Source organism: Camelus bactrianus, chromosome 8, assembly GCF_048773025.1.
Source record: "Camelus bactrianus isolate YW-2024 breed Bactrian camel chromosome 8, ASM4877302v1, whole genome shotgun sequence".
NCBI classification, from domain to species: Eukaryota; Metazoa; Chordata; class Mammalia; order Artiodactyla; family Camelidae; genus Camelus; species Camelus bactrianus.
Window position 1 is genome coordinate 22,776,901 of NC_133546.1, and position 26,664 is coordinate 22,803,564.

Sequence of the window (26,664 nt, forward strand, 5' to 3'; positions counted from 1 at the left end):
ACACCCCACAAGATCTCCAACAATTTTCATCCAGAGACAAAAAACACCAGAAAAATTTTTTAAACTTAACAATTCTACAGATGCAAAAACAAATGCTTTTTTTTTTGCCTTTCATATTGACATAATGGAGCAACTGAAATGGAAACTCTGGATCCTACTAGGGTTTCAGAAAGCTGCTTCTGCTCACATTCAAAAGAACCAACTCCAAGGGTAGATTTTGTCCCTTGAACTTGAATATGATTTCTTTGCTTAGTCACAAATAGGCTCAATGACTCAGCAAAATAGAATAGGTCTACTTTAGTTTAAATTCTTAACACCATTCTAGAAGTATTTTGTTGTTGTTTAATTACTGCATTAGCCAGTCCAAGAGACAAAGTATCTAACTTCCAAAAATACATAAAACTGAATTTTCAGAGCATAAACAGACAACAGTAGGCCGTTGGTTCTGTGAGCTGCCTTGAGCCAAAACTGTTTATCACCTAGACCCATCATCCACATTCTGACTCATGGATCATAGTGGTTTAGCGGTTGCCAGGATAAAAGTCAGTGCAGAGCCAGAATCCAGTGTACCTGAGAAGTCTGGGTATTTCTTTCCCCAATGCCTGCTTGCCCTGGTAAATGACGGTCGGCCCCTTCAGGAAAGGCTAAAAGGAAAGTTACAGCATGCATCCTTGGCAGTGTAGTAGTATTCTTCCTTGAGGACTCAGGGTCTGAGTCCTCCTTTTGGTGATTCAAGGCCGTGCCTCTATTCACCAGTCCTAGAGAGTTCCTAGGGTTTCAGAGAACCTTTGGGGAGACCCCATTAGAAGGAAACAAAAATAAAACTGCTCAAAATTGTCAAGCATAATGTCACATAGATGAAAATTGGTGTTTCTGAAAAAGCAATAAAAAAAGTTCCAAGGTACATAATGTATTATAAAAGCTTAACATACCCAAACTCTCTGGGCTATATCCACAGAGGGACAAATGCCTCTAGATTTCCTAGCTCCAAAATGACTCCATGACTTCATCTCTACCTCAGAGCAAAGTTTTTCATTTTTGTAGTGCAATTATTTACTTGTTCTTTCTTAGCTTCTGCTCTTGTTTGTTAGTAATTTGTTTAGTACTTGCTGCTGTGTTGGTGAGTTTATTATGAGGAAAGCCCAGCTCATCTTTCCACCTACTGGTCTAATCAGTGGACAGAACACTGAGACCTGCTTTTGAATTCTGAGCCAGCACTTATTAGTTCTGTGACCTCAGACAAGTTATTCAAATCCAGATTCAGCAGCCATAACATAGTTCCATTCCCACCTTCCTCACCAGGTGGTTGTAAGGATTATATCAAATGAGAGTGGTTAAAATATGTGGTAAACTATAAAACCTTAGACTGAAATGAGTTGGTTTTGTACACATAAATATAAACAGACTTTCCTCTGAGTAGAAATGATGGAAATCATGGGACTATCATTGTGAGTTCCTAAAATGACAGAAAACAAGGTTACAGGCTAAATGTTCTGCGATAACTTGTGGAATATGAACCTTATTGTATTTACTTAATTTCAAATATTAATGTAAAATTACATTTATATTTATTGCTTGGCAAATCACTGAAATAGTGCCTACTTAAATATAAATGTACCTCATAATTAGAGTGTAAAATAATTTAGTATTCCTCCATTTTCCTGAGATCTTTAAATGCACTCTTGTCCAAAGACTAAAGCAGAAGTCTAAATTCTAATAATTGAGACTTCTGGTTTCTGGCTGGACATGTAAAGAGTTTAAAAGTCATCACTTCCATCCTCACAACAAAAAGGAAGATGAAAACAGAATCAACAACTCAGAGCTATCAGAGAAATGAGGTCACAAGGTAAACTACCACCCCAAAACCTGGAGAGACAAGCTGGCACATAGAAGCACAGCTTACTGGAAGCGGCAGCTGCCTGCTGGAGCCAGCATCGGGTAAGAATGTTTAAAGGGTAATTGACTAATTGCTAGAGACTGAATGTGAGTTAGTGCAAGAGATTACAAACTCCTGGAGACCTAGCATTAGCCCACTCCACACCCACCCCTCATGTGAGTTTTACCTCCAGGAGCCCCACCAAGTTCTCACCATGAAGATCTAAGAACAATCCCTTAATTTTTCCCATAAGGAGGGAGAAAGTAACCATTTGAAACTTGCCCAGAGAGTTCTGTTCCACTTAACAAAGGCCTGCTCTCAATGGAAACAATTTTACCAGCACCTAACCAACATGAGGAAAGGGTGAATACCCAACTCCAACTCCTTCTAACCTTCCTGTCTCATCAGAGAGGTGAGCAAAAAAAAAAAAAAAAATGCTTATAGGAACTTGTAAAGGTCATAGCCCAGGGGCACAGTCTCACTAAAAGACTGAGACCTCATCATAGAACATACAACTTCCCTTCCCCTCACACCTTACTACCACATCGATAGGACTGCTTACAAACAAGGCATTACAGCTGAAAAGAACTGCAGGTTTCAAGTCCTATTTATGGGATCCTTAAGGAAACCCAATGACAACAGGGGAGACAAAAATGAAAATTGTAGCCTCTGACACCACAGCTACAACAAACAGTAAATACAGGCTAACATCTAGCCAGATAAATGTAAAACTGCACACTAAAGACCTATTTACCTCAGTTCCTTTTATTCTATACATCATGTCTGGCTTTCAACAAAAAATTACAAGGCATGCTAAGAGGTAGGAAAACACAGTCTGGTAAGACAGCAAGCATCAGAACCAGACCCAGATTTGGCAGGAATGTTGTTGGAATTGTCAGACTATGGAGTTTAAAATAACTGTGATAAGTTAAATTAAGGACTTTAATGGAAAAAGTGGACAACACGTAAGTACAGATATATAATATAAACAGAGGTGGAAACTCCAAGAGAGAATTAAAAGGAAATTCTAGAAACCAAAAACACCATAATAGAAATGAATAACGCCTTTGATGCACTCATCAGCACACTGGATGTAGCCAAGAAGAGAATCAGTGAGCCTGAAGATATATCAATAGAAAGCAGAGAAAAGAGTGAAAAAGAAAGGAACAGAATATCCCAAAAAATGGGAAAATTACAAAAGGTGTACTTAAGTCTAACGGGCATATCAGATGGAGAGGAAAGAATGAAACAGAAGAAATATTTGAAGTTATAATGGCTGAGAATTTTTCAAAATTATTGACAAACACTAAACAGATCCAGGAAGCTTAGAGAATACCAAGCAGGAAAAATCCCCTGAAATCTACACATATTACATTCAAATTCTAGAAAATCAAAGACAAAGATAAAATCTTCAAAGAACCTAGAGAGCAATAACAAAAATCAAAATTAAACACCTTTCTTACAGAGGGAAAAAGATAAGAATTACATTGGACATCTCTTTAGAAACCATGCAAGCAAGAAGAGAGTAGAATGAAGTAAGTGTTGAAAGAAAAAACCCACTGATCTAGAATTTTGTAGCCAGAAAAATTATCCTTCAAAAGTGAAAGAGAAATAATGAGCCTCAGATGAACCAAAATTCATTGCCAACAGACTTACCTAGCAAAAAATGTTAAAAGATGTTCTTCAGAGAAAAGATACATTATGTAAGTCAGAAACTGGGACTTACATAAAGAAAGAGTTCTTGAGAATGAATACATGAAGGTAAAGTAAATTCTTTAAAAAATACTTGGAATAATCCTAGCATGTCTCCTGCTACACCAGTGTGTTTAAAATTGTTGGCTTGGTAGCTAGTTTCCTCCCATCATTCTAGCTCATTTCTTCTGCTACTGACCAAAAGCAAACAAAAACACTGTGAAAATGAGAAAAGTGACACAATTGTGTGCTTTGATTTTCATTTAAGATATACTCCAGGTGGGGATAGAGATGAGGGGTCTGGTTTCTTCCAACTATCGACCTGCCCTGGGCCTTTGGGAAACATTCACTGATATATTCATTGAAATAACAAGACAAATCAATTTTTATTTCTTTTATTGGAGTTAATTCTCCATTTGATGGCTATTTGTTGAGTTATCATCTTTGCCACTGAGAACATAGTTTGGAAAACAATTTTCTAAAGCAGGAATCAAAACACTATGACACCCCCCCCTTGTTTTTGTAAATAAAGCTTTATTGGAACACAGCTACACTTGTTCACTTATGTATTGTATTGTTCATGAAGATTGTATTATTTGTTATGTATTGTATTTTTGTATCTGTGTGGGTGCTTCAACAGCAGTTAGGTAGTTGCCACAGAGATCTTCTGGCAAGAAAGACCTAGAATACTTACTATCTGAACCTTTACTGAAGAAGTTTGCCCACCCTTGTTCTAAAGGAGAAAAGGAATGCTAGCTTACAGAAACTGGCACCTCCCATCACAGTAGTTCTTACACTACTATGAGCACTCAGTGTCGTGGTGGTCTTATGGTGAGACCTTTTGAATACCGACCTCAACAACTATCTGCAGATAATAAACTGGTCTTCTCTTTCTTGTAGCTGAGCAGACACTTGATGTAATGTCCCACAACACTTGGCTCTCTTCTCAGTAAGAAAGTGACCAGACTTCAGAATTTCTATTTCTGTGGAGTTAGTGGTCCTGGCAAAGACCATTTCCTTTCTTCCATTCCACCCAGTAGCTGCCTGGAATGTGAGTGAAGTGATTAAAGCACCTAACATTGTCTCAGAGAGGGGTGTGTGTGCAACTTTTCAGTTCAACACAAAGATTCATTGTAAACTTGCAAGATGTCAGACATTGTCCTGGATGCTGGGTACAAGATGAGTAAGACACACTCACAGCCATAGAATAGCTAAATGTTTACCTTAAAGAGAAGCTGATTTCCTCATCACAGCAGTGAAGTTGGGCTACATCTTGGACCCTAATCAGATATCTGTTTACTTCTGATAGAATCTATGAAATCAAAAACAAAATTAGAAACATATATACATTTTTAGAAAACAAGTCCCACTACTGCAGAACTATTTTATATCCCAGAAGATGTAAATGTTGAGTAGAACTCAGTTCAATTATGAAAAAAGCAAATGTTTTCACTTTTTGTAAAAATAGGCTTTCTTTAGGAAGACTGCAGAATTGACAGTTAAAACTATATTTGAGGGTGTTGTCTAATTTTTTAAACTATTAAAATCATTGTTTTTTTATAAATGCTTTCCTAGTATCTAAAATGAAGTGGGGGTGGGGTGGGTAAGAAGGGATCGATCAAGAAAAAGAAGTGAATGAATTGTTACAAATTAGGAAGTCAGGCCCTTTTACTGATCTAGGCATGGAGGTGATCACTTGGTGTGCACTGTGATCCAGAGGTAAAGTTCTATGGACTCGATGAGTTCCAAGATTTTGAATTTTCTGTAATCGAATCAACTCCACTTCTCTTTTCCTATCAAATGTGCAGATCTAAATGAGTCCAGAACAACTCCATCTTGCTTCCCCAACTTGAACAAATAAAAATAACACTTCCAATCAATTGATACTTCAGTATAATTCATATACTGAGTTCCTTCAATATGCTGAACAGTAGAAGACAAGTAAATCACAGTGCATACCTGATGGAACCCCCGATCTTGTGAATAAAGATTCGCAAGAAAATGTGACAGGGATGTTCAGGGTGCTGCAGAAAACCTAGGAAGGGGAAACTTGCAACTGGGGACGTTGGGGGAAACTTTACAAGGCAGACAGTGATTGAACTGGGTCTTTAAAGGATGAATAGGAGTTTATTCAGTGGAGTAGACAAAGAAGGCAATTTGCAAGAAGGAAGAACATGGGCAGAGCACAGATGTGTGGGGAGAGGCTAAGATTATTGAAGAACTGTGAGTAGATCTGCGTGGCCTGATCGTCAGGTGGTAGGCAAGGCAGTAAGAGGGAAGGTAGAATGGGATCAGGTGATACTCTGTATGTAACAGACAGCCAACAAAACACTTCCAGGATTTTTGCAGATGTCCTCAGTGTGCAGAATCCTACACCAGACACTGTGTGCAGGGAGACAGAAAACAATAAAGACATGGCCCCATGCCTCAAAGGGGGTCATGATCACAGTAGTACCAAGCAAGGGGCTAAGACTGCAAAGAAGTTACAGGGTGGGGCCAAGCCCACTTGTGTCTCTTCTCAACCAGCATCCTTGCAGATAACAAGGATGTGAGATATGAAAGCTTGGCAGCATCTGGCACACAGTAGGCATTCAACAGATGTCAGCTGAATTGAAATCTGTTTGTCTCCTTTTGCCAGTGACTTGAGGTTAAAATTCACGAGCACGAGATGTAGCGAGTACATCAGAATACGTACAGGGCATCCCCAGATGATTCTCTCTATGTCTGACAGCCGATCTTTCATATTGATGGTTTGCTTCATCTAGGAAACAGACCCTAATTTTAGGCAAACTAAAAGTGTAATTTTTTATACATAAAAAATAAGTTAAAAGTAATTTATGGCACCTATAATAAGGGCTCAGTATTTTCATAAACTATAGTAAGAATCTCAATTTCAGGTACCCAATGTTGTAAAACAAAAAGGCAAGTGACAAGACTATATTCAAAAAGTATCTTCTGGGCATAACGTGTGATCAGTTTACATTCAGCCCAGACTCCCGTGCAGTCTGCACATCACAATGATATTCTCATAATGATAGTGCTGTACTCCAAGACACTGAAATCTTGCAGGGAATAATTGTGATTGCTGTAGTTACTTAGGCAGAATAGTTAATTAACACATTACAAAGTCCTTTCAGAAACAAAGGGTTTTACTTTTTTTTCTTTTAGCCATCTAGAAAAATCAACTCAAATACTCCATTCTTTAAACTTTTATATTAATAAAGATTTTATTGTACTTACACAGATATCTGAAGACATTCTGTCTTATGTGATTTGATTTGGAATAGATGCCCTTAGGGCTCAAAATCATTGAACACAATGATTTCACATCATAAAAGGATGAAAGATTTTGAAGTAAAAACCGCATGAAGTTAAGATATTTCAGGATCTTAGAGTACCACAAAGGCATCGTAACATCTTTAAAGGACACAGACTCTTATCAGTGACCAACCTGATCTAAATAACCTTTGTATTTTTTGATTTGTTCAATTGCAGTGGTCAAGTCCCCATGGTCAACGTGTTCTGCAGGAGTATGAAGCCTCAGAGCATAGAGAAGATGAATATATTCTTCAACTCTTCGGGATGGATACAAAAGCAGCTCCGGAAGGCTGCGTGAGGCACAGAGAAGGGAACCCTGGTCTCCTTTCCGATGGCCAGAGAACGCCCGATCCTTGGGGCGCCCCAGCTGTGCTGCCCTTCAGAACTTACCTCAGCATATGGGTAACCATGGTCTTGTCATGCCTCTTCAGGAAAGCTCGGAATGCTGGTGTCATTTCTCTGCACTAAAGGTGAGCGTTATAGCATCAAGACTCTATAAGACAGCTGTAAAGCGTTCTATTCCCCCAGGCAGGCATGATCTACGAAGCACTCAAAGCAAAAGGACATCATCTGCCACTAATCAAGAGTACTGTTAATACTGCAGGTGCTTACCGAGAGTCTAAGTGTAGTGCATGATTTATACCACACACCCACCCCTATTCACTGAACTTACTCATTGCAGGAAAATGAAAATGGACTCTGCAAGGAGGTAGGGCTGGATTAGAATCAGACTCCTAATTTAATTCTAGTGTCAAGTTACTTAACTTCTCTGGGCCTCAGTTTTCTCACAGATATTGTACGTAACTCTTGTGGTGAGGGGAGGAAATCCTATCCATAAAGTGCCATAAAGTCACACAGTAAATGTTACTTCCTTCTAGTAAGAGACTGTTGATGGTGCTCACCTATAATGCTGCTGTTAATCATGTTTTCCACAGTAACATTAAAACGGTGCTCCACTCTACCTACCATCTGTTGGAAAATATATTACTCATCACCATTAGGGCACCCAGGAAGTTACCTTATTTTTCTCAGATGACAGTAATGCTGATCTCTAGAAATCAAATATTCACTGATTTCCATCATAGCTAACGTTTATTGAGTACTGACTTACGTGCACCCCCACGCTAGTGAAATAGATACATTATTGCCCATGACTGTGAAAATGTTGGCACCGATTTGCCTATGACAACGTGTGATGCTTTGTTCCAGTTCTAGCCCTAAAGGTCAGTTCTATGCAATTGCCTTATTGATGTGACCCTCACATAACTGAGTTGTCCAGCAGCGTTTAAACTCCCTGGGCAGGGCAGGAAGACCACGACAAAGGGGGGTGTCTGAGGTCAGGAATCGTCTCGAGAACTCTCAGCCCCTCCGGGCCTTCTCTTCAGGGCCTCAGTGCAGACAAGCAGACACGGCCACAGTGGGCACAGGGGACACGGGCAGAAGTGGACCCCCATGTCACAAGGCAGCCTCTTCTGCTACCCTTTGATGCAAATTGAGGAGAGAAGAAAGAGGTATCTTATTGCTGTCAGAAGAGGTCCCGACAGGAGCAGTGAGGGTGTAAGTCACAACAGAGAAGATTGTTTCTAAAGCACTCTCTACAGAATGCAAGACAAAAAATTCCTTATTTCTTAGTGAGATTTCACACATTGGGTGTCTTTCTTCCAACATACGGATTATGAATTCTTTTCTGCAGGAGAGAGCTGGACTAGACAAGGCCACACAGGGCTGTAGAGGCCGCATGGAGGCAGAGCTCAGCCTTGCTTCTGCCTAATTGTTGACCATTTTCCTGCAACTGAGCCCCAGGTGCCTGGGACAGATGGAAATCTGGGAATTTGCATGAGGGTTAGATCAGTCCCACCACCTGTTCCTGGGCCCTGCTGGGTCAAGCACTGGGCCAGCTCCTGCTGGTGCAAAATTAGATAAGTTGGGGTCCCCGTCCTCAAGGAGTTCACTATAAACCAGAGGAGATCTGGAAGCCAAGAGTAGAGAAGTATTTCCTATTAATTCTAGTCCTTTAAATTATACATGAAACTTCCTTTCAAGCTCAGAAGGTCTAAAAAATGCCTGGGTGGTAACTCAATCTTTTACCTTCTCAATGGTTTTCAGAACAACAGGGTAATTGTTGAAGAAACTGGTGTATGTGTTCAACTGGCTTCCAAACTTTAGGACTATTTCTCCCACGCAGTGAGCTGGGCCCCATTCTTGCAGTCTGTCTCTCAGGGCATCTAGAAACTGCCTGCAGTACGAGAAAAGCACGGCCATGAGACATTGGCCAGTGATAGCCTGATAAATGAGTTGTCAGTCATTTGGGGCAGGGCTTTTGTCAAATCACTTTGCCTTGACACAGAGCAGCACAGATGTGACAGGAGAGGAGGAGCTGGGAAGGGAAGGAAGTAGGCTGATTCTGGTGGAAGCCCACCTCTTCACCTTAACTCCTTGAGTCAGCACTCCAGGCTGGCCACCAGAGGCTGCCCCTGACTGTCCCCTTCCTACTTCGTCTGGGGGACAGTTTCTTACCTTCCTCCAAGGACAACAGTCAACTCACTTCAACAGCTGAAGGCCATCAGCCTCCCTCAGCCCATTTCCCGGTGGGTCTGAGGTTATCATTATCCCTCATTCAGCCGTCACAGACCTTGCAAACTGGAAGAGGCCTAGTTCAACCTCTTCTTTTTATAGGATTTGGGGCCCATTGTCTTTTGTGAGATGCAGGCAGGGTCCCCAAGAAGAGCATAGAACGACTGAGCCTCTGGATAGTTTTGGAAAGCTATTCCATTCAGTGTGGGTTCCTCCCACCACCCAATGAATATTTCAAAAAAACACCTGTTCAGAGTTTACCTGTTGAGATATAAAATCTGCAGAATATCAGAGAAAATGATCTGGATGTTTGCAGCGCTCAGAATTGCTCTGTTTGATGACAGCGCTGCTCTCAGTGGCGCGACGTAAATGCCTCTCACAATTTCCAGTATCTGCACGTACTTTCTCTCACTCTGGAAGAGTTCTCTGAGGACGCTGGTTCGCTTTTCAGCTGAGTCCAGCTGTAGCTTTTTCTCCTGTAGAAAAGCATTTAGAATTCATAGGGAAAGCATAATGACTTTTTCCAGGTTTACAGCCTCAAAAAGTCTGACAGTCAAAGTCAGAGAAACTAAAGTATGGAGCAGTCAGGCAGTCGCTCTGAGATCTCCCCTTTCTGGTTTGGGATGTGCAGGGTTGAAGTCAGACCCTAGTTGGTGGGTCAGTTAGAAACTGTGAACCCTTAGGTCCCTATGCCATTTCTTTAAATGCTGTCTCAGTGTCCTTTTCATACAGCACAGAGCAGCACAGAGATGGCTCTTGCCCCCAAGATGTGACATCTCCATCCTCTTGGCTCAACTTTTCAGAACAGGACTTATTCAAAAGAAAAAACTACTGTCTGGATTTCCCCCTGTTATATTGGAGGGGGGGGGGGTTCCCCTTAAGGGAAACTTTCTAGAAAAAATAAAGAACCAACCAGAATAAAGGCTGAAGACTTTTCGGGGGTCAGGAGCAAAACAAATAGAAAACTCTTATAATGTAATAATTGGCTTACCAGCTTAACCAGCAACTCAAAATTTGAATCATTTTTGCTGACACTTGATTTTGTGTCCTGAGGATTGTCTTCTACAACATTTCTCTCCTGAGAATTAAATGCAGACTTGGTTATTTGGAGGCAGGCCTCGGAACAGCTAAACATCCAGTCGGTGCTATGCCCACAGGAGGCTCCCATTAGCTCTGCCTTCAGCCCTAACTATGGTGGCCCCTAGACACAGTGAGTTACGCGCTTGACAAATTTCATTCCTCTCTTTAATTAAATTTTATGTTAAAAAAAACAACTGTTCGCTTCCTAGGAACTATTACACGTGAGAAACTACATTCAGCGCAGCACTTTTGTGCGACTCACATGCTGTTTCTAGGTTGTTTCCACATGGAAATCTGGCTTTTTCTCTCTTCACTTTATCCTGTTAATTGTTCTGTGGCTTCCATATAATTTAGCACATTAAAAACAATAGCCCTTCTTCTGCCTGCAGCATCCCAGGGTCCAGCCGAGCACCGGCACAATGGTCCCATGTTTGTGCTGAGAGCTAATGACGCTGAACCGTCACTACCGCCGTCCTTCCGAGTCAGAGATAAGACCGCCCATGGTAACCCCTTGACATCTCGGAGTGAGACTGGAAGGGAAAGGTCAGTTGGTAACTAAGGCTCTTTTTGCCTTAATCTACTCAAGCAAAAGTGCATTTCTGTTTGTACCTGCAGCCATCCTTTAAGGCTGCCTGAAGCCTTTCTGTAAGAGCTCTGGTCCCTGAACCGCGCAGAGCCAGCCAGCTTCCCCCCGGCTGGCCTGAGCGCTTACGTCTGCTCCGCGCTTACTCTAGGAAAAAAGAGATTGACTTTGAATTTTGACAAAGTCATTCAAAGTTGCTATGAGTGGAATACTCTCTTCTCTCAAAATAATTATGCTAATAGTTTATAGAGAAATAACTTCAACCAGTCAGCTGTGACACCTGTGGCTGTGTAGGTAGAACTGGGTGCAGATGTAAAATGAAAATAAAACTCAGATTGGCTGGCTGAAGATGAAGAGAGCCCAGACGGTACCGAATCAGACTGTGGGCCCACAGACGAGGGAGGCCCCCTCACCTGGGATGCCATCCTATTGGACAGGCTCACTTGAGTGCTTGTGCCTTAAAACTCAGGCATCAGCACGACTCCTAGACCTCCTGGCTATTTTAAAACCTGCTTGCTCAGACCGGGGCTTTGTATCCCCCTGGCTCCGCAACAGCTATTTTTTTTAAATATAAGTTTTTCTTTGTGGATAAGAAATCAATTGGACGTGGTAATTGTGTTTGAACCTAAAAATGTAGAGTTCTCTCATTTTGTGCTACACGTCCAGTTGTTAGGATTTTTTAGAGCCTATTTTTAGGTTAAGATGCTATCCCCTATTTGTTTTGGGGGATGAATTCAGAAGAAGTAACAGGGGCAACAAACTGCACATTTTAAAGAAAACGATTATTTTGGGTCGGTGGGCCGTTGCCTCGCTCTCTCCATGGCATGGAAGGGAGACCTCTGATCGCGTGGGAGGAACTGTCCTCTAGGATGGAGCACAGGCCGGCACTGCATTTTCCAGAGACATCCTAGTTATTGCTGGTGCACCTCCCAGAATAACACTCAGCTGCCTGAACTAGGGGCCAGAAATAGTGGTGCAAATGACAGGCAGAGCTGAAGAGCAACTATGATTCTGGCTGTCACCCACCTCCATGGTTGTATAGTATCAGTGGAAACACTGCAGGCACACCAGGACCAGCCGTCACTACCGCCTGGGGGGCAGGATGACAGAGAGAGAGAGAGGGCTATATATACACATGTCTGTCTATAGATCTGTGTGTACCCGTGTGTGTGTGTGTCTGTGTGTGTGTGTGTGTGTGTGTGTGTGTGTGTGTGTGTGTGTGTTTGGTCCTGGACTTGGCAGACAGGCCCTCTTACACAAGCCCCTATGGAAGGATCTTTAAAACAGTTATCTCAGAAGAAGGCATTACATTCCACTTCTAGGGCTGTGAGTTTGTTTGCTGTTCTGGACAAATATCTACACTTTTTAAACATAAACCCCAGGGAGTGGAGAAACTCAGCTTCTGTATTTGATCTGAACTCACCACCTACATGTAAGCTGTGGTTTCCCTTCCTAGGTTCCCCAATTTCATTTCGTGGGTGTTGTGCACAGGCCCTTAAGTGTTAAATAGCAGAAAATCAAGTAAGAATCTAACATATTTTCTTTCTAATTTGATTGGAAAAAAAAAAAGGAAAATATCAAAGACACGCCTAGGCATGAAGGAGTCTCACGTTTCTGTAGTTTCATTACAGGCAGGCGATGTAACAAGAGCATGCTTGGTTTCCAGCATTGAGGCAACTGTAAGCCCCAACTTTCTGCATTGTTTCATTAAAGGGATTGGGTGATCAGGTCAAGAGCAGGTTGAGAAGACTTAGTTCAGTGTGGATTTTATTTGGCGGAGGAAAGAATGAAAGAATCTTTGAGAGGACTTGCTCTAGGTGACCATCCTTTTAGGGGTCAGAGAGTCCAGCAATGCTTCTTGCCAATAGTAAGGTCTCTCAAATGTAAAATGAACCCTTAGAAGAGGAAACACCTATAGTTTTGTCCCTATTGTTTCCTTCAAGTTTTCTTGCTCCAAAGTGGGGCATTTCTGGGGTCTGTACATCCATGGTTGAGGGTGACACTGTCATTCTTGAGGAATAAAGGTTGATGGAAGAACTTCAATAAGGTTTTTGGGGAGTCAGGAATGACCTAGACGTTGTAAGGGTTTTGGAAGGATTCGGATCCTGTGTAATGTGGTTACATGCTGATTATTCCCTTTAGTGAACCAAGGGGAAATGAGTAGTCCTGGAGCCCTGAGTGTTACTTTTTAAAGGTTTTCACAGGCTAAAGGGGGGATAGAGATGACGTCCACCCTTTTGGGAGATTAATTCCCAGGAATCTCAAAGAGATAGCGGCTACTATAACAAGGCAAGAGGACTCTGGGCAGAAAGGGAATCTACCTTAAATGCCTGCCCTGAGTTCCATCCCCTTCTGTGCATCCTGCTAACAGGCAGCAATCATGCTGCATCATCTAAGTATGTGCAGGTCTCTCAAAGGCAGAGGCTGTGTCTTAGTTTATGTGTATTCCTAGGGTCTAGTACAGTGCCTCACATATGGTCAGTTCCTGTAAGTCTTTAGGGAGATGAACTAAGATGGGGATTTGACCTCTGCCCAAGAGGTGGTCTGTGATGGTTAATTTTATATGTCAACTTGACCAGGCCATGGACTGCCCAAATGTTTGGCCAAACACTATTCTGGGTTATGCCTCTGAGAGCATTTTGGGGTGAGATGAACACTTAAATCAATAGACTGAGTAAAGCAGACTGTTTGCCCTAGTGTGGGTGGGCCTCGTTCTATCAGTTGAAGGCCTGAGTGGAACAAAAAGGCTGACTCTCCTGCAAGTAGGAGAGAATTCCTCCTGCCTGACAGCCTTCAAACTGGGACACTGGTTTTTTCCTGCCTTTGGACTGAAATGTCAGCTCTTCCTGGTCTCGAGCCAGCCTGTGTTTGGACTAGAACTGCACCACCAGCTCTGCTGGGGCTCTGGCTTGCTGACTCATCCTGCAGATCTTAGAGCTTGGCAGCCTCCATAATTGTGAGAGCCAGTTCCTTATAACAAACCCCTTTCTATATACAGACACACAGAACTATATATAGTTCTGTTCCTCGGGAGAACCCTGATGAATACATGGTTCATGAGACTTTCCTGAAAAGACAGATTAGGGGTGGGGCAGCAGGGAAGCAGGACTCTGACCTATAAAGGCTTAGATATCCCTGGAAATGTGTTTATTAAGACTCCTCTCGGGGAGGATGCTTGTGGTTGGGAAGAATAAGCCGCTTCAGGGGGAGGGGTTCAGCTACGGGGCAGGCTCTGCTAACAACAGAGGGCTGGGGCCAAACGACTGCAGATTTTTCACTCTGCTGAGCAAGGGAGGGGCAGCTTGGCAGAGGGGACGCCGCCACCAGCAGTCCTCGCTGATTGCCCTTCCCTGCTCTGTGCTGTCCTCTAGAACCAGGTCGACAAAGACTTACAGAATTTCAGGTTCCTAGGGCGGCACAGGATTTGCCTGCTAGGGGAACTCAAACGTCTGTTCCTACCAACAGTCTCCACGGCAACTTTGTGTTGGGGATGGTATCCCAAGCCTTCAGTCATCAAAGATTGGTGATGTTTTTTCAACGGGCATAAAATGACACTTTCCTAGAAATCAGCTCTCTGAATGATAATACAATTTTCAGTGTTTCCTGAATCCCGATCATTTCACTTAGCCAAGAATGTATGGATTCTGAATCTAGTCCTGACAAAATGATTTCTTCTTGCTTAAAGAACTAGTTTCAAACCCACTTTATTTTTCTTTTATGAATTTGAATCTCAAAAAAAATTTTTTTTTAGTTTCACAAAGGAAGTGTCCTGGGCCACAAACAAAACAAAAAAAATCTCTTTAGGTTATCTCAGGCCTCCACTGAGTGAATGGCAGGCTGAATGCAGAGTCCAGTTCTTCCCCCAAGAGCCGGATAGTGTAACCCCTGCCAGCACGGGGCCACATGTGCTTGTAAGTGGCTTAAATGTTACTCATATTATGAAACTGCAAAACACCTTTATTTAAATAATAATCCATGAAAATGAAGTTCTTAGGAGAAATGACAAATTGAAAGCTTTCCAGGTAGAATGATCATTATTGTTTATGAATTTCTTGAGCACATGTGTCTAACTCCACAGTGAAGCAATGGCATAAAAATGCTGCAACAACTTTACCTCCATGGATAAATCGCATGTTGCCGTGGGGTCACATTTTGGCAGGATAATATTTCCTTCAAAATCTTTGCTCTTTTTACTACATTTCTTCAGCAGGAAAGATGACAAAAATTCCAGAGGTCTGTCCTGGAAAGATCAGCACCCCCCCCCAAAAAAGAATTCCCATTTAAAATACAGGTCAAAAAATTGCAGCAGAAAAAAGAACACATTTTTTCAGTAGAGTTTTCAGCATTCTAGTTAATTCATTTGTAAGTCCAGATAACAAAGTAGTATTCGATTAGAGTTAGTAAATGGGACTTTCTAGTTAATCTTAGTTCGAGGTCTTGTGGGAGGGTCTCAGGATCTTCAGAACCAAGGTGGCTCACACCAGCCTCTTAGCCAGATAGGCAAGGGGACAGGATGACTCTGCTGTCTTACAGGGGGAACGAAGGCCTGGGGGAGAGGCTACTGCAACAGAATTCTTGGGGAAATCACCCTGTAACACTCCCAAATTTGGTTCCCCCTCAGGCTGTAAGTTTGAGCACCATCGAAATTATAATAAGTATTGTGAACCTACACCAAACATGTTTAATGATTCTTTGGTGTTTGGGGACAGTGCAGAGAATTGCAGGGCCTCAGGGTCCTCTTTGCAAACATCCCTCATCATTTTATCAGCAAAGTCTGCCAGGGCCTTTATCACTGGGTTGCCCGAGAGCTGCTAGAGAGCTGAGGAGCTGAGTCTTCAGAGAAGAAAATCAGGGCTAACTGCAACTTCTCAGGCTCCACACTGGACGGCGAACCCAGGAGATGTGTGGTGCTTGTCCAGGAAGCCACGTTGAAACTAGGACAGGTAAGGAGAGTGTGCCCAAAGACGATGTTCAACTCACCCACAAAGTAGAATTACTACAGTGGGAGGGAAGGATTTGAGAATCTTTCCTTGGAAAACTAGAGAGCTTATTGCACACAGGGATGTTAACATCATCTCTATTCCTGTCCTAGTCTCAGCTTCCCTAGAACTGGGCGCTACATACAACTGTCCCTTAGTATCCATGGGGGATTGGCTCCAGGACCTCCACAGATACCAAAATTCTTAAGTCCCTTCGCAACTGCACACAAAATGGCATAGTACTTGCATATAACCGAGCACATCCTCCTGTATACTTTAAATCATCTCTTGATTACTTATCACACCTAGTACAATGTAAATGGTATGTAAATAGTTGTCAGTGCATGGCCAAATTCAAGTTTTGCTTTTTGGAACTTTCTGGAATCTTTTTTTTCTGGATATAGTCAACCCATGGTTGGTCGAATCCAAGGATGCAGAATCTGTGGGTGCGGTACCCACAGATGCGTAGGGCTGTATTTTATCTTCCTAGAGCCTGGCTCTGGTCTTGGGGCAGAGTGTGTTTTCTACAATGCCTCCGCACTGTTTCCTGGAATGTGGGCTGACTTTTCTGGGAGAGCACTCAAGACTTGTTTCTGATGAAAATGTTTCTTTAGGCTTTCCCCACATTTATCCCCAACCAAGTTACTGATTTGCTGTGTCTGTTCTTTTGTGTTCTTTTTCCCTTCCTCTCTCATCTAGCCTTCTTTGCCCTTCATATTTTCATAGCTGGCTTCACACTTTCTCAGTTTTTCTGCCATACTATTAATTGTTTTAACCATTGAATAATGTTTGTGAAATATAAAGCCATTAAACATGTTTTTAAAATAAGTCACTTCTGACTAAAATTAATCACAAGAGAGAAAACAGTGCACCATGTGATCAACTTTAAATAACCGAGATTTTCCCATGTGTCTGTATTGTGCACCTAATATATCTTAGGTTCAGAATCTCTCAGTGGCTTTTTTCATAAACCAACATAATTTCTCTGAGAAATTGTGTTCCAAAGGGATAAACTGGTAAAAAATAATAATAACAATAAATGCAAACTAAAAACTTAAAGTGTTAGGGGTTTTATAGTTTGTTTTATTCAAAGAATCACTTACAGAATTTTCTTTTGAAAGTTCTGTCAATCCATCTGCCAGAGCTTGTACAATTTCTTGGTTATTTAGAGTGTTAGCCATACTCATGGTGTCGAATACAAATTGCCCTGTAAATATAAGGCCATATGCCCTGCAATTAATTTACATAAAAGATGTGATCAAGAAGAAAACTCAGTTCTCGCAGTTTCTTGTTAGTGGATAAACATGCAAAGACGAAAAAGAAAAATTCTATTATGCCACAAGGATTATCTACCATGATAAAATATAAAATGAACAAAAACTTCTAAATGTGCAGCATATAAAAGTACCCACCCTGACAAAGCTGATACTGAATGAAATCTGTAAATTGGACAAGAAAACAACACGTGAAAATATGCCTTATAAGGTTTAGATTCTCAACTGCACCAAAAACAATTGACTGACACAGAATTAATAAGACGGTAAAATTTGAAACTAGGAACTAGCTTCAGCATTTTGAAGATGAATATATTTGTTCTTAGTGGATATTCTTTATATTTGAAAGGAGATATGAAAAACAAAGGGACTAAAGTTATACCGAAAATGTTTAAGAGTCCACTTTTACTTAGGCATTCCTAAACTTGTATTCACCATGGAATGTAACAAGCTTCAAAATTAACCTGCAGCAGAAGTAGCAAGAGTTCTCACCTATCATCCTCCCACTGGCATTCTTCTGCAGCTCCTTGAAGAGAGGACTTAATTGTTTCCTTACTGATTTCAAGGTGTCTTCCAGGAAGTCGGTGAGGCTGGACCATGTCTGCAGCTTTGATTCGCTGAAGTAGATGGAAGGGGGCGCCCTGTCCCACTGTCGTCCAAGCCAGTCACTAAGAACTGACAATTATTTTCTCCTTTTATTATTGTAGACTTAAGCTCGGATAGAAGATTTCATCCCGTTTTCAGTACAAAACATTTTCGTTGTATTTGTATCAGGCTTATTATCCTTTCTCATTAGAAGACTTAGATAAACACCCATAGTCGGCTTTCAAAGGTAAAATGAGACACTCAAACAGGACACATGAATCATTTCAAATGTCTATCTACTCTTTGATAGAGAAGGTTGACACTTCATACTGCGTTTGAAATTAAAAATTAAATAGCTGCTGGATTTTTGTGTCAGAAAGCAGAGTAGACATCCAAGTAAGAAATTCTGTTTTATGTTTACATCCTAAAGATAAAAATGCAGGAAAACCCCACTCTGCCCTGAGTTCCTTCTCCATCCAAAGTCATCCCCATTGTAGCCAACCTCGTATCTATCTTACATTCTGTGAAGCTGCTCTTTTTCTACAAATATCTCTGCATTGTAGTGGGTGCTTAAGAAAGTTTCTCTCCTGGAAAATCAATTACAGAATGACACAGGGCCAGGTTCAACTTTATTTTCTGTTCTAAATGGATAGATTGATTCTTCTCCCCCCACTTTTGCTGGTAAGTGTGAAAACATTTATAATACATTCTTCCAGAAGGAGAGGAAGAAGGAGAGTGGGAAAAGCAGGATGGACAGGAGGAAGGGGAGACAGAGGAGAAAAAGAAGAAAATCTGTTTTAGAAAGAGCAGTGTCTGTGCCCTGCTGTCTCTTCGAGGCTGATTCTTCTCTGTACAGGGCCAAATGTGTCATTTGGTGATGTTGCTAAATAAACTAAAATTAACAAGCGACTTCTGCTAAAAAAAAAAACAAAAACCAACAACTATATTAGATCAATATGCTTTTTGTTGTATCTACATGAAATCTTTTCCCTTACAAGTTTCCCAATGATGCCAGCTTTCTTCAGTCTTGAAAGACCCTTAGCATTCAGGAATAGAGAAGTAATGTTTTATATAGTTTCTACAACACTCTAAGCCCTGTTTGATAGGAGGCCAGGGAGTTTTAAAGGGGAAAAGGATTAGCATTGTAGTAAAGCAATTTGACTCTCTTGTTGGTCAGCCAATGTTACAGTTTGATCCAACAGCTGCAGCTAAAGCAGTATCTAAATGAAACTTTGCTTCTAGTTGTGTTTTATTTTTGTTTTTCCTCTCAGATAATGCTACTGAAATGGAACTCCAGCCAGCCTCTTCACCATCCTTTAGAGCTGCAATTCATTTTTCCAAATGAAAGCACTTTGATTCTATTTTACTAAGAAAAAATGTTCTTTGTACTTATTATTTCCCTAGATCAGCTACTATACATCTTTGTTTAACTGTTAAAGCTGACGTTTTTGCAAATGATGGTTTGAAGCAAATATTTGCGATAATAATCTCCTAAGCAAATCACTGAGTGATGGCAAAAGACCTAGTTTGGGAAGTGACAGCATCCCTTCAGAGAAGGAATGAAAGGCAGTAACTGACATCAGCAGGACCAACAGTATTGGCTGTGTTTTGCCCTTTGGTGATCCTGGAGTTGGTGGGTGTTGGGCATGATGGTCAGCTCCCATATACACTTACTGTGTTGATAAGAGCCGGTTGCAATCCCAGTGGGGGCAGTAAATAACGTGCCAGTTAGTTGAGACAGCTGAGAAAGAACTTCTATTCCGGCCTCTGCATAGCCAAAAATACTTTTGTTAGTTTACTCACAGGTTTTGCCATGAAACAGTTAACTATTCCTTAGGAGCACTAATCTGCTGGCCAGGAAAGGCCACCTGCAGATCTTGTCCTCAATTCAGATCCCTCATGGAACAGTCCATCGGCACATTCAGCTCACCCCTAAGCGCTGAAGTCCAGACACTTAATTCATGAGGACTGCCAACAGGGTGGAGAAGGAGGCATGAAGTTTGACCTGGTGCTTATTTTCAAATGTGGAATTCTCAGGCCAAAGACAGAAAAGTCTACATATATTTTCCAAAATAATCTGACTCAAAGGAGGAGTCTTATTATAAGAGGACAGATGTAAAACTGCTAAAGATAAATGGAATACAATGGTCAAATTTTAGCTTCACTTGTAAAAGCTAAAAACTGGAAAGAACTAAAATATTTACCAATAGATGAATGGATATACAAATTGCGGTATATCTGTACAAGTTATTTCCAGAGTGAAAAGGAATGAACCATTGATAACCAGCATGAAGAGGATGAATTTAAAATAATTATTTGGAGTGAAGGCAGACTGACAAAAAAAAGAATTATATGATGCACATTATATGATTCCATTTATGGAAAATTCTATACAATGCAAACCAGTATGTCATGAGATCAGGGGTTGCCTAAGGTTGGAGCGGAGAAGTGGGAGAGAGACATTACAAAGTGGCAGGAGGAAACCTCTGGGGATGATGATGTTCATTATAATGATTGTTTTATGGTTTCACAGAGTGTGTACTCATTTGTCAAAATTTATCAAATTACATACTTTAAATACTGTATGTCAATTGTACCTTAATAAAGCTTTTTAAAATTTTTTAAAGTAATGCCAAGGAAAAGATGAGTTTCAGGTTTCTGGCTTATGCAGTAACTGGTGAAGGATGATCTCTGAAGTGAGGAATCCTGGGGAAGGGGTAGGTTTGTGCTGGGAGGCAGTCAAGAGTTTGGTTTAGATGTGTGAACTTTGAGATGCCTATGAGACCTGCAAATTAAACATCCTTGTTTAATGTCAAGTAAAAGTGCCTAGATATGCACCTGCAGCTCAGAGATTCCAGAGCTGGAGACATGAATTTGGGAATCTCCCGCATATAAACTGAATAAGAATAAATGAGACTCCCTAGGAGATGAGTGTATGGAAATACTTAGTCATGGAAAAGAAGCGAGCCCAGGATCCAGACCTGGGTACACTGAAGGATCTCACCGAGGAGGAGGAGCTAGCAAAGGACACTGAGAGGAAGAGGCCACTGAGGTAGGAGGAAGACAAGAGGGTGGTATTAGGGGAACCAAGAGAAGAGGGAAAGTTGCAGGGAGGAGTGTTCATCTGCCTCAGATGCTGAGAAGTCAAAGCAGGGTGAGGACAGAGAGGGGACACCTGGATTTGGGCACATGGAAGTCACTGATAGTCTTCCAAAAGAGCTTTCAGTAGAAAGAGACCACTTGGAAGAGCTTGAGGAGTGAGTGAGAAGTGAGGAAGGCAGAGGCTGTCAGCTAGACCAACGGTTCTCCAAGTGTGCCTCTGGGATCAGAGATCAGCATCACCTGGGAACTTGTTAGAAATGTAAATTCTCAGCCCCGGTTACAGACCTACTGAATCCAAAACGCTAGGGTGGGACCCAGAATGTATATTTTAACAAGCCCTCTAGGTGATTCAAATACACATGAAAACTTTGAGAACCACTGGTATAGTCAACTCAAAAGTTGGTGAGGGAAAGTTTAGGGTCTCCTTCTCTTTTTAGGAGGCGGGAGAGGGGTGGAGCTAGTACAGGTGTTCTTGGTTTGATGGGAATGAGCTAATAAAGAGAGAGGACAGGCTATGGGGGAGGACTGGAGTGTCGGAGTGAAGGTGAAAGGCGATGAGATGCCAAGTCCAGGTGGAGAAGTCATTCTTTTGAGTTGAACATGAGTGCTTCTGCCATCGTAACAGAAGGGAAGACAGAATGAAGGTAAGAGGTGGGGTAGGTGGCGGATTTTGTGGTGGGAGGAAAACTAAGGGGTTTCCTTAAAGAAGTAAAAGATGAAGTCAACAAGTGAGTGAGCATTAATGAAAGAGTGACTCCAGCGGAGAAGAGATGACAGTTATCTCAAAGAATGGGAAAGTGAAGTTACCGCGGAAATGCGGTAGGATTGCCTAGTGGTGCTGCAATCCCATTTGATACGTATGCCATTTAAGTAAAGTTAGATCAACAAGAACAGTTGTATTACTCTTTCCAACAGTCTTCAGCTGCTTTGGTACAGGCAGGCATAGATTATGCACATGGTTGTGTTTTAGCCAGCTTTGGGATTTAGCCAAATGAATTGGGATTTAGCCAGGAGAAAAATAAACAAGAGTTAAGTTCAGCTTCCTTGCAAGAGAGTAACAATAATGAGGAACCATTAATCCAAGTTTAATGAAGAAGGAACCAGGGTCGAAGGCATGGTGATAGAGAACAGAAAAGTGGGAATGTGTGGATTGGAGGTATTCAGGCAAAGAGCTGATGGAGTAGGAAAATCTGAGCGTGGGATTTGGAAGTGGTACTCAGACACAGGCTTCAGATCAAGATTTGATTTCAGAGGTGATGACAGCTACCAGGGATGACAAGCTCAAGTGTGACACCTGAGGTGGTGGAAAAGAGATTTTTTTGCCTGAGAAATCAGGGTCTTCTGACTGAACCAGGGGCCCAATGGTTCATCCAGGTGTAAATTATATTTGACCAGAATGGTGGTGGGAAATCTATTGTTTGAGTGCCAATAAGTTTCACCTGAGACCATTTCTGTGTCATCAAATCTATTCTTCCTTCCCCCTTTTTGCCTTTATTCTCTTACCCTTTCAATACATTTCTTTCTCACATCCTTTCCTTTTTTTATCCTACTCCAGTTTAAAAGTTTGCTTTGCTCCCATTATAAAAGTAGTACTAATTCAGTACAGAAAATAGAGGCACAGAAAGGAAATAAAAGGGGAAAAATAAAAGAAAGGAAAACTCACTCATCTTATCCAACTCTCGCTGGCGTGTTGGTATACACACATCCTTCCAAACCCTCTTTACACACACGCACCGCCGCCACCCTCCCCCACGCATGCACAGGTTTTAAACACTGAGATCACACCATCCCTAGTCTTTGTAACCTACTCTTCTCAAACTGACTTTAAAAGTAGAAAAATTTGAAAAACACATCCAGAGATAGACAATGTTAACAGTTTACTATATTTCCTCCTAGAGTTTTCTATGCCTAGATTCTACATAGTTGAGATTATATAATTGTAATAACTGTAAAAAAAAAATTTCTTTTTACAGTAATTTGTATTTTGTTTTCTTTTAAACTCCTTCCCATCCTTTTGTTTTCTCCTTCGCCTGGTGGAATCCTGCCAGGGTCATGCTTTGTATGTACTGAATAGTCCAGTGAAATCTGAGGATTAAGAAGAATTTTTAAAAAGCTCCCTAAGGAATCGGTAGTAAGAAACAGAAATTTCACCTTCCTTCTCTCTTGCTCTGCTTGATTAAAAAACAACAACAACAAAACAAAAACAAAAACCACACAGCCCTGGAATCCATGAATGCAGAGCTTTTACTTAACAGATTTCTGTTAAATCTGGCTGGTACCAAACAGAGGCACTTAAAATGCTCAGCTACCACACTCACTTTTACAGGGCACTTCATTGTTTTTAATACTCTAATATTTAAGTATTTAAATATTTTTTATTTTAGTTATTTAATTATATTGTTTTGCTATTCAGAAGTCCCGAATCGTAAGGCACTAATATCCTAACTTTCATAGGAGGAAACAGAGGCCACAGGGCTGAGGTGATGTGAGTGAGATTCAAGTCCAGGTCCCTGGTCACCAAGTTCATGCCCACTCGTTCAGGGTCAGCAGGGAAAGTTTTCTCAGACTGACCAGTTAAGGTCCTATGCTGGTCGGGCACTTTTCCCTGTACGATGGAGGCTGACTTTACTGTATTTTCCAGAAGAAATAGAAATAATGTTCCTGATTGCCTCTTGCCACCAGTGGCTTGCTTTCTTTAGGGACTAGTTACTCAGACCACTAACCCTGATGCCCTTTCCCCCTAAATACCTGAGTATGTGAGATATATGAGAAAAAGAAATAAAAAATAAACGTGACTGAGTCTTCTGAACAGAGGGCATCTCACAAATCCACTAAACCCCATCACAAAGTAGGTATGACCACTGCTTTTCGGCACTGACCTGATGCTCCGAGTGGTGCAAAGATGTCCACGTGACCCCCTTCATCTTCAGGGGCCACACAGCTTCCTAACTTCTCCCAGAAGTCTCTCACTTCAGGCCTCAATAAATTTTTAACACCAATTTTATAGCCTGAGGGGAAAAAAGTCAAAATTTCGTATTAGTTTAAGAGAAACTCTCAGCACCTCGTGAAAATGCGAAAAGCCTGCTCCGGGACAAGATCTCCGGGACACCGCTGCTTCAGCGCTGCCTCTACGTTAGGGCCACGGAAGGTACCCCTGACCCCCACCGTGGCCACGGGCTCCTCACGTTCTGGATTTATTGGACACTGAGCAGTTAGGTTTAGGATGTCGTCTGAGGAGGATGGCCAGTCAAGTCCGGGGATTTTGCAACCAAGTTCTAAAGGGGAAATGTGTCCTCCAATTGCCAATCAAAAAATAAGTCCCTCAGAGCAGAAGTAAGGCTCCCAGGGATGGGAAGCATCGCTGTCCCTCTCACTTCCTGGGAATGCAGTGTGATGACGCCCTTCATCCGCACGTGTCTGGACCCACTTCCAAATGAGCCCTGGAGACGCTGCGTTCCTCAGCCCCAGCAAAGGAAGGGAGCAAAGTCGGGCACAACAATCCCTCCGCTTCACTTCTTCGCACCGAGAGGTCTAAACGCGCAAGGGTAGGACCTCTCCAGGTGACTGGAGTGAGAGATTTCATTTTGTTTTTAAGGAAAAAGCTTTTGAAAAAACACTATCATTATCTAGAAGGAAACTTTTGCTTTCTGAGGTATTTTGTTATTTTACTCTTGCTTTAAAAAAAGAAAACAGGGCAAAGGTGGAATTTGGAAACCTTTCTCATCTGGAGAACAAGAAGGCTGGGACCAGGACACCCTCACCGGCTCCTGCACTGCACCGGCAGTGAACACGCTACCACGGGGTAAGCTTGCAGTCGGTGCCTCCCTGCCACTTAGACACGCATCGCCGTGTAATTCAGCACCCAGTCAAACCCCAGACTGCCAGCAGCTGTGCCTTACTTTTGGAAGCTATGTAAAACTGAATGTGGAATACAACTCGCTCCAGGCACAGATAAACTAAACAAAAAAAGCCAAAAATAAGGTAAAGTGAAACCAAAAGCAGTTCGTTTTTGCTAATAAATTCACTGAAACCATTCCCAGTATGCTGAGTTCCAGCTACAGGGATGGAAGTTTGACAGATGATTCAGGGTACAGAGGGTCCCCAGTTTACGGTGGTTCAACTTGGGATTTTTTGGCCATATGTTGGTGGTAAAGCAATACACTCTCAGTAGAAACCATGCTTTGAATTTTGGTCTTTTCCCGGGCTAGCTGTATGTGGTTCGATACTCTCGTGAGGCTGGACAGCAGCAGTGAGCTGTAGCCCCAGTCAGCCACCTGATCTTGAGGGTAAACAGCTGGTACAACTACACCCTTTCTGTACCCACACAACCATCCTGTTCTCACTTCAGCACAGCATTCAATAAATTACATGAGATAGTCAACACTTGATTATAAAATAGATTCTGCGTTAGGTGATTTTTGTCCCATTGTAGGCTAATGTAAGTGTTCTGAGCAGGTTAAGGTAGACTGTGAAGTTTGGTAGGTTAGGTGTATTCAGTGCATTTTGACTTAAACCCGTCATAAGTTGAAAATATTTTATCAGGACATAACCCCACCATAAGCTGAGGAAAATCTGTCTTCACTCTACCATTTTGTGAGTTCCTTGCCAGCTGGATCCTTGACCATCTGTTATTACCTATCTTCCCTCATTTCACAAAGATGGAAGATTTCATGTTAGTAAAACTTAAAACCTGTTTAGGTATAAGCGAGGAAGGTTGCAAGTTGTATATGAGGAAGAATAGAAACTGAAAGTATTTCTAAAACATTCATCTCCTTGCCCCACAAAGGGTAATCACTGAAATGTTTAAAAGATGGCCCATAACAGGTCAGTGGTACCAGTAAATCCTGTCCTTTGTGGTATAAGCCATTTGGAAGTATAATGAATATTATTAGTGCACACCCGTATATAGTTCTTGGTATTTGCTGCTGTTAAAATTGCTTAATTTTCATCAAACTTAAAATTGTTTTGTACATCAAAGAATATAATGAACAGAGTGAGAGGCAGCCTACAGAATGGGAGAAAATGTTTGTGAAACATGTAAGTGATAAGGGATTAATGTCCAGACTGTATAGAGAATGTCTACCACTCAGTAACAAAAAAAATCAAATAACCCAGTTTAAAAAAGCAAAAAACTTGAATAGACATTTCTCTAAAGAAGATATACAAATGGTCAACAAGCATATAAAAAGATGTTCAACATCACTAATCATCAAAGAAATGCAAGTGAAAGTCATAATGGATATCACCTCATACACACTGGGATAGGATATTAAAAAACAGAAAGAAAAAAACAGATGTTGGTGATAATGTGAAGATATTAGAACCCTTATGCACTGTTGGTAGGATTGTAAAATGGTGTAGCCACTATGGAAAATAGTATGGAGTTTCCTCAAAAAATAAAAAATGATCCAGCAATCCCACTTCTGAGTATACATCCAAAGGAATCGAAAGCAGAATCTCAGGGATATTTGCACACTTATGTTCATAACAGCCCTCATAGCCAAAACGTGGAAGCAACCCAAATGTCCACTGGCAAATGAACAGATGAACAAAGTAGGTGTGAGTATATACCCACACACTGGAATATGAATTATTCAACCT

The 26,664-nt window shown here is 41.5% G+C and overlaps 1 protein-coding gene across 5 annotated transcripts in view; it reads right to left on the reverse strand.

Moving 5' to 3' along the window:
- ECT2L (epithelial cell transforming 2 like) overlaps positions 1-26,664 on the reverse strand; it is a 63,951-nt gene that overhangs the window by 4,440 nt on the left and 32,847 nt on the right. For 3 of the 5 annotated variants that reach the window (XM_074368262.1, XM_074368261.1, XM_074368266.1), the window contains 12 exons: positions 23,943-24,071; positions 19,636-19,728; positions 17,869-18,051; positions 17,206-17,309; positions 15,238-15,363; positions 10,452-10,538; positions 9,722-9,936; positions 8,975-9,122; positions 7,277-7,350; positions 7,020-7,176; positions 6,264-6,329; positions 4,792-4,880 (listed from right to left, as the gene is read on the reverse strand). In XM_074368262.1, coding sequence (XP_074224363.1) covers positions 4,792-4,880; positions 6,264-6,329; positions 7,020-7,176; positions 7,277-7,350; positions 8,975-9,122; positions 9,722-9,936; positions 10,452-10,538; positions 15,238-15,363; positions 17,206-17,309; positions 17,869-18,051; positions 19,636-19,728; positions 23,943-24,071 — 1,471 coding nt within the window. The remainder of the gene's footprint in view (positions 1-4,791; positions 4,881-6,263; positions 6,330-7,019; positions 7,177-7,276; positions 7,351-8,974; positions 9,123-9,721; positions 9,937-10,451; positions 10,539-15,237; positions 15,364-17,205; positions 17,310-17,868; positions 18,052-19,635; positions 19,729-23,942; positions 24,072-26,664) is intronic. The other 2 variants (XM_074368265.1, XM_074368263.1) reach the window with 2 other exon arrangements.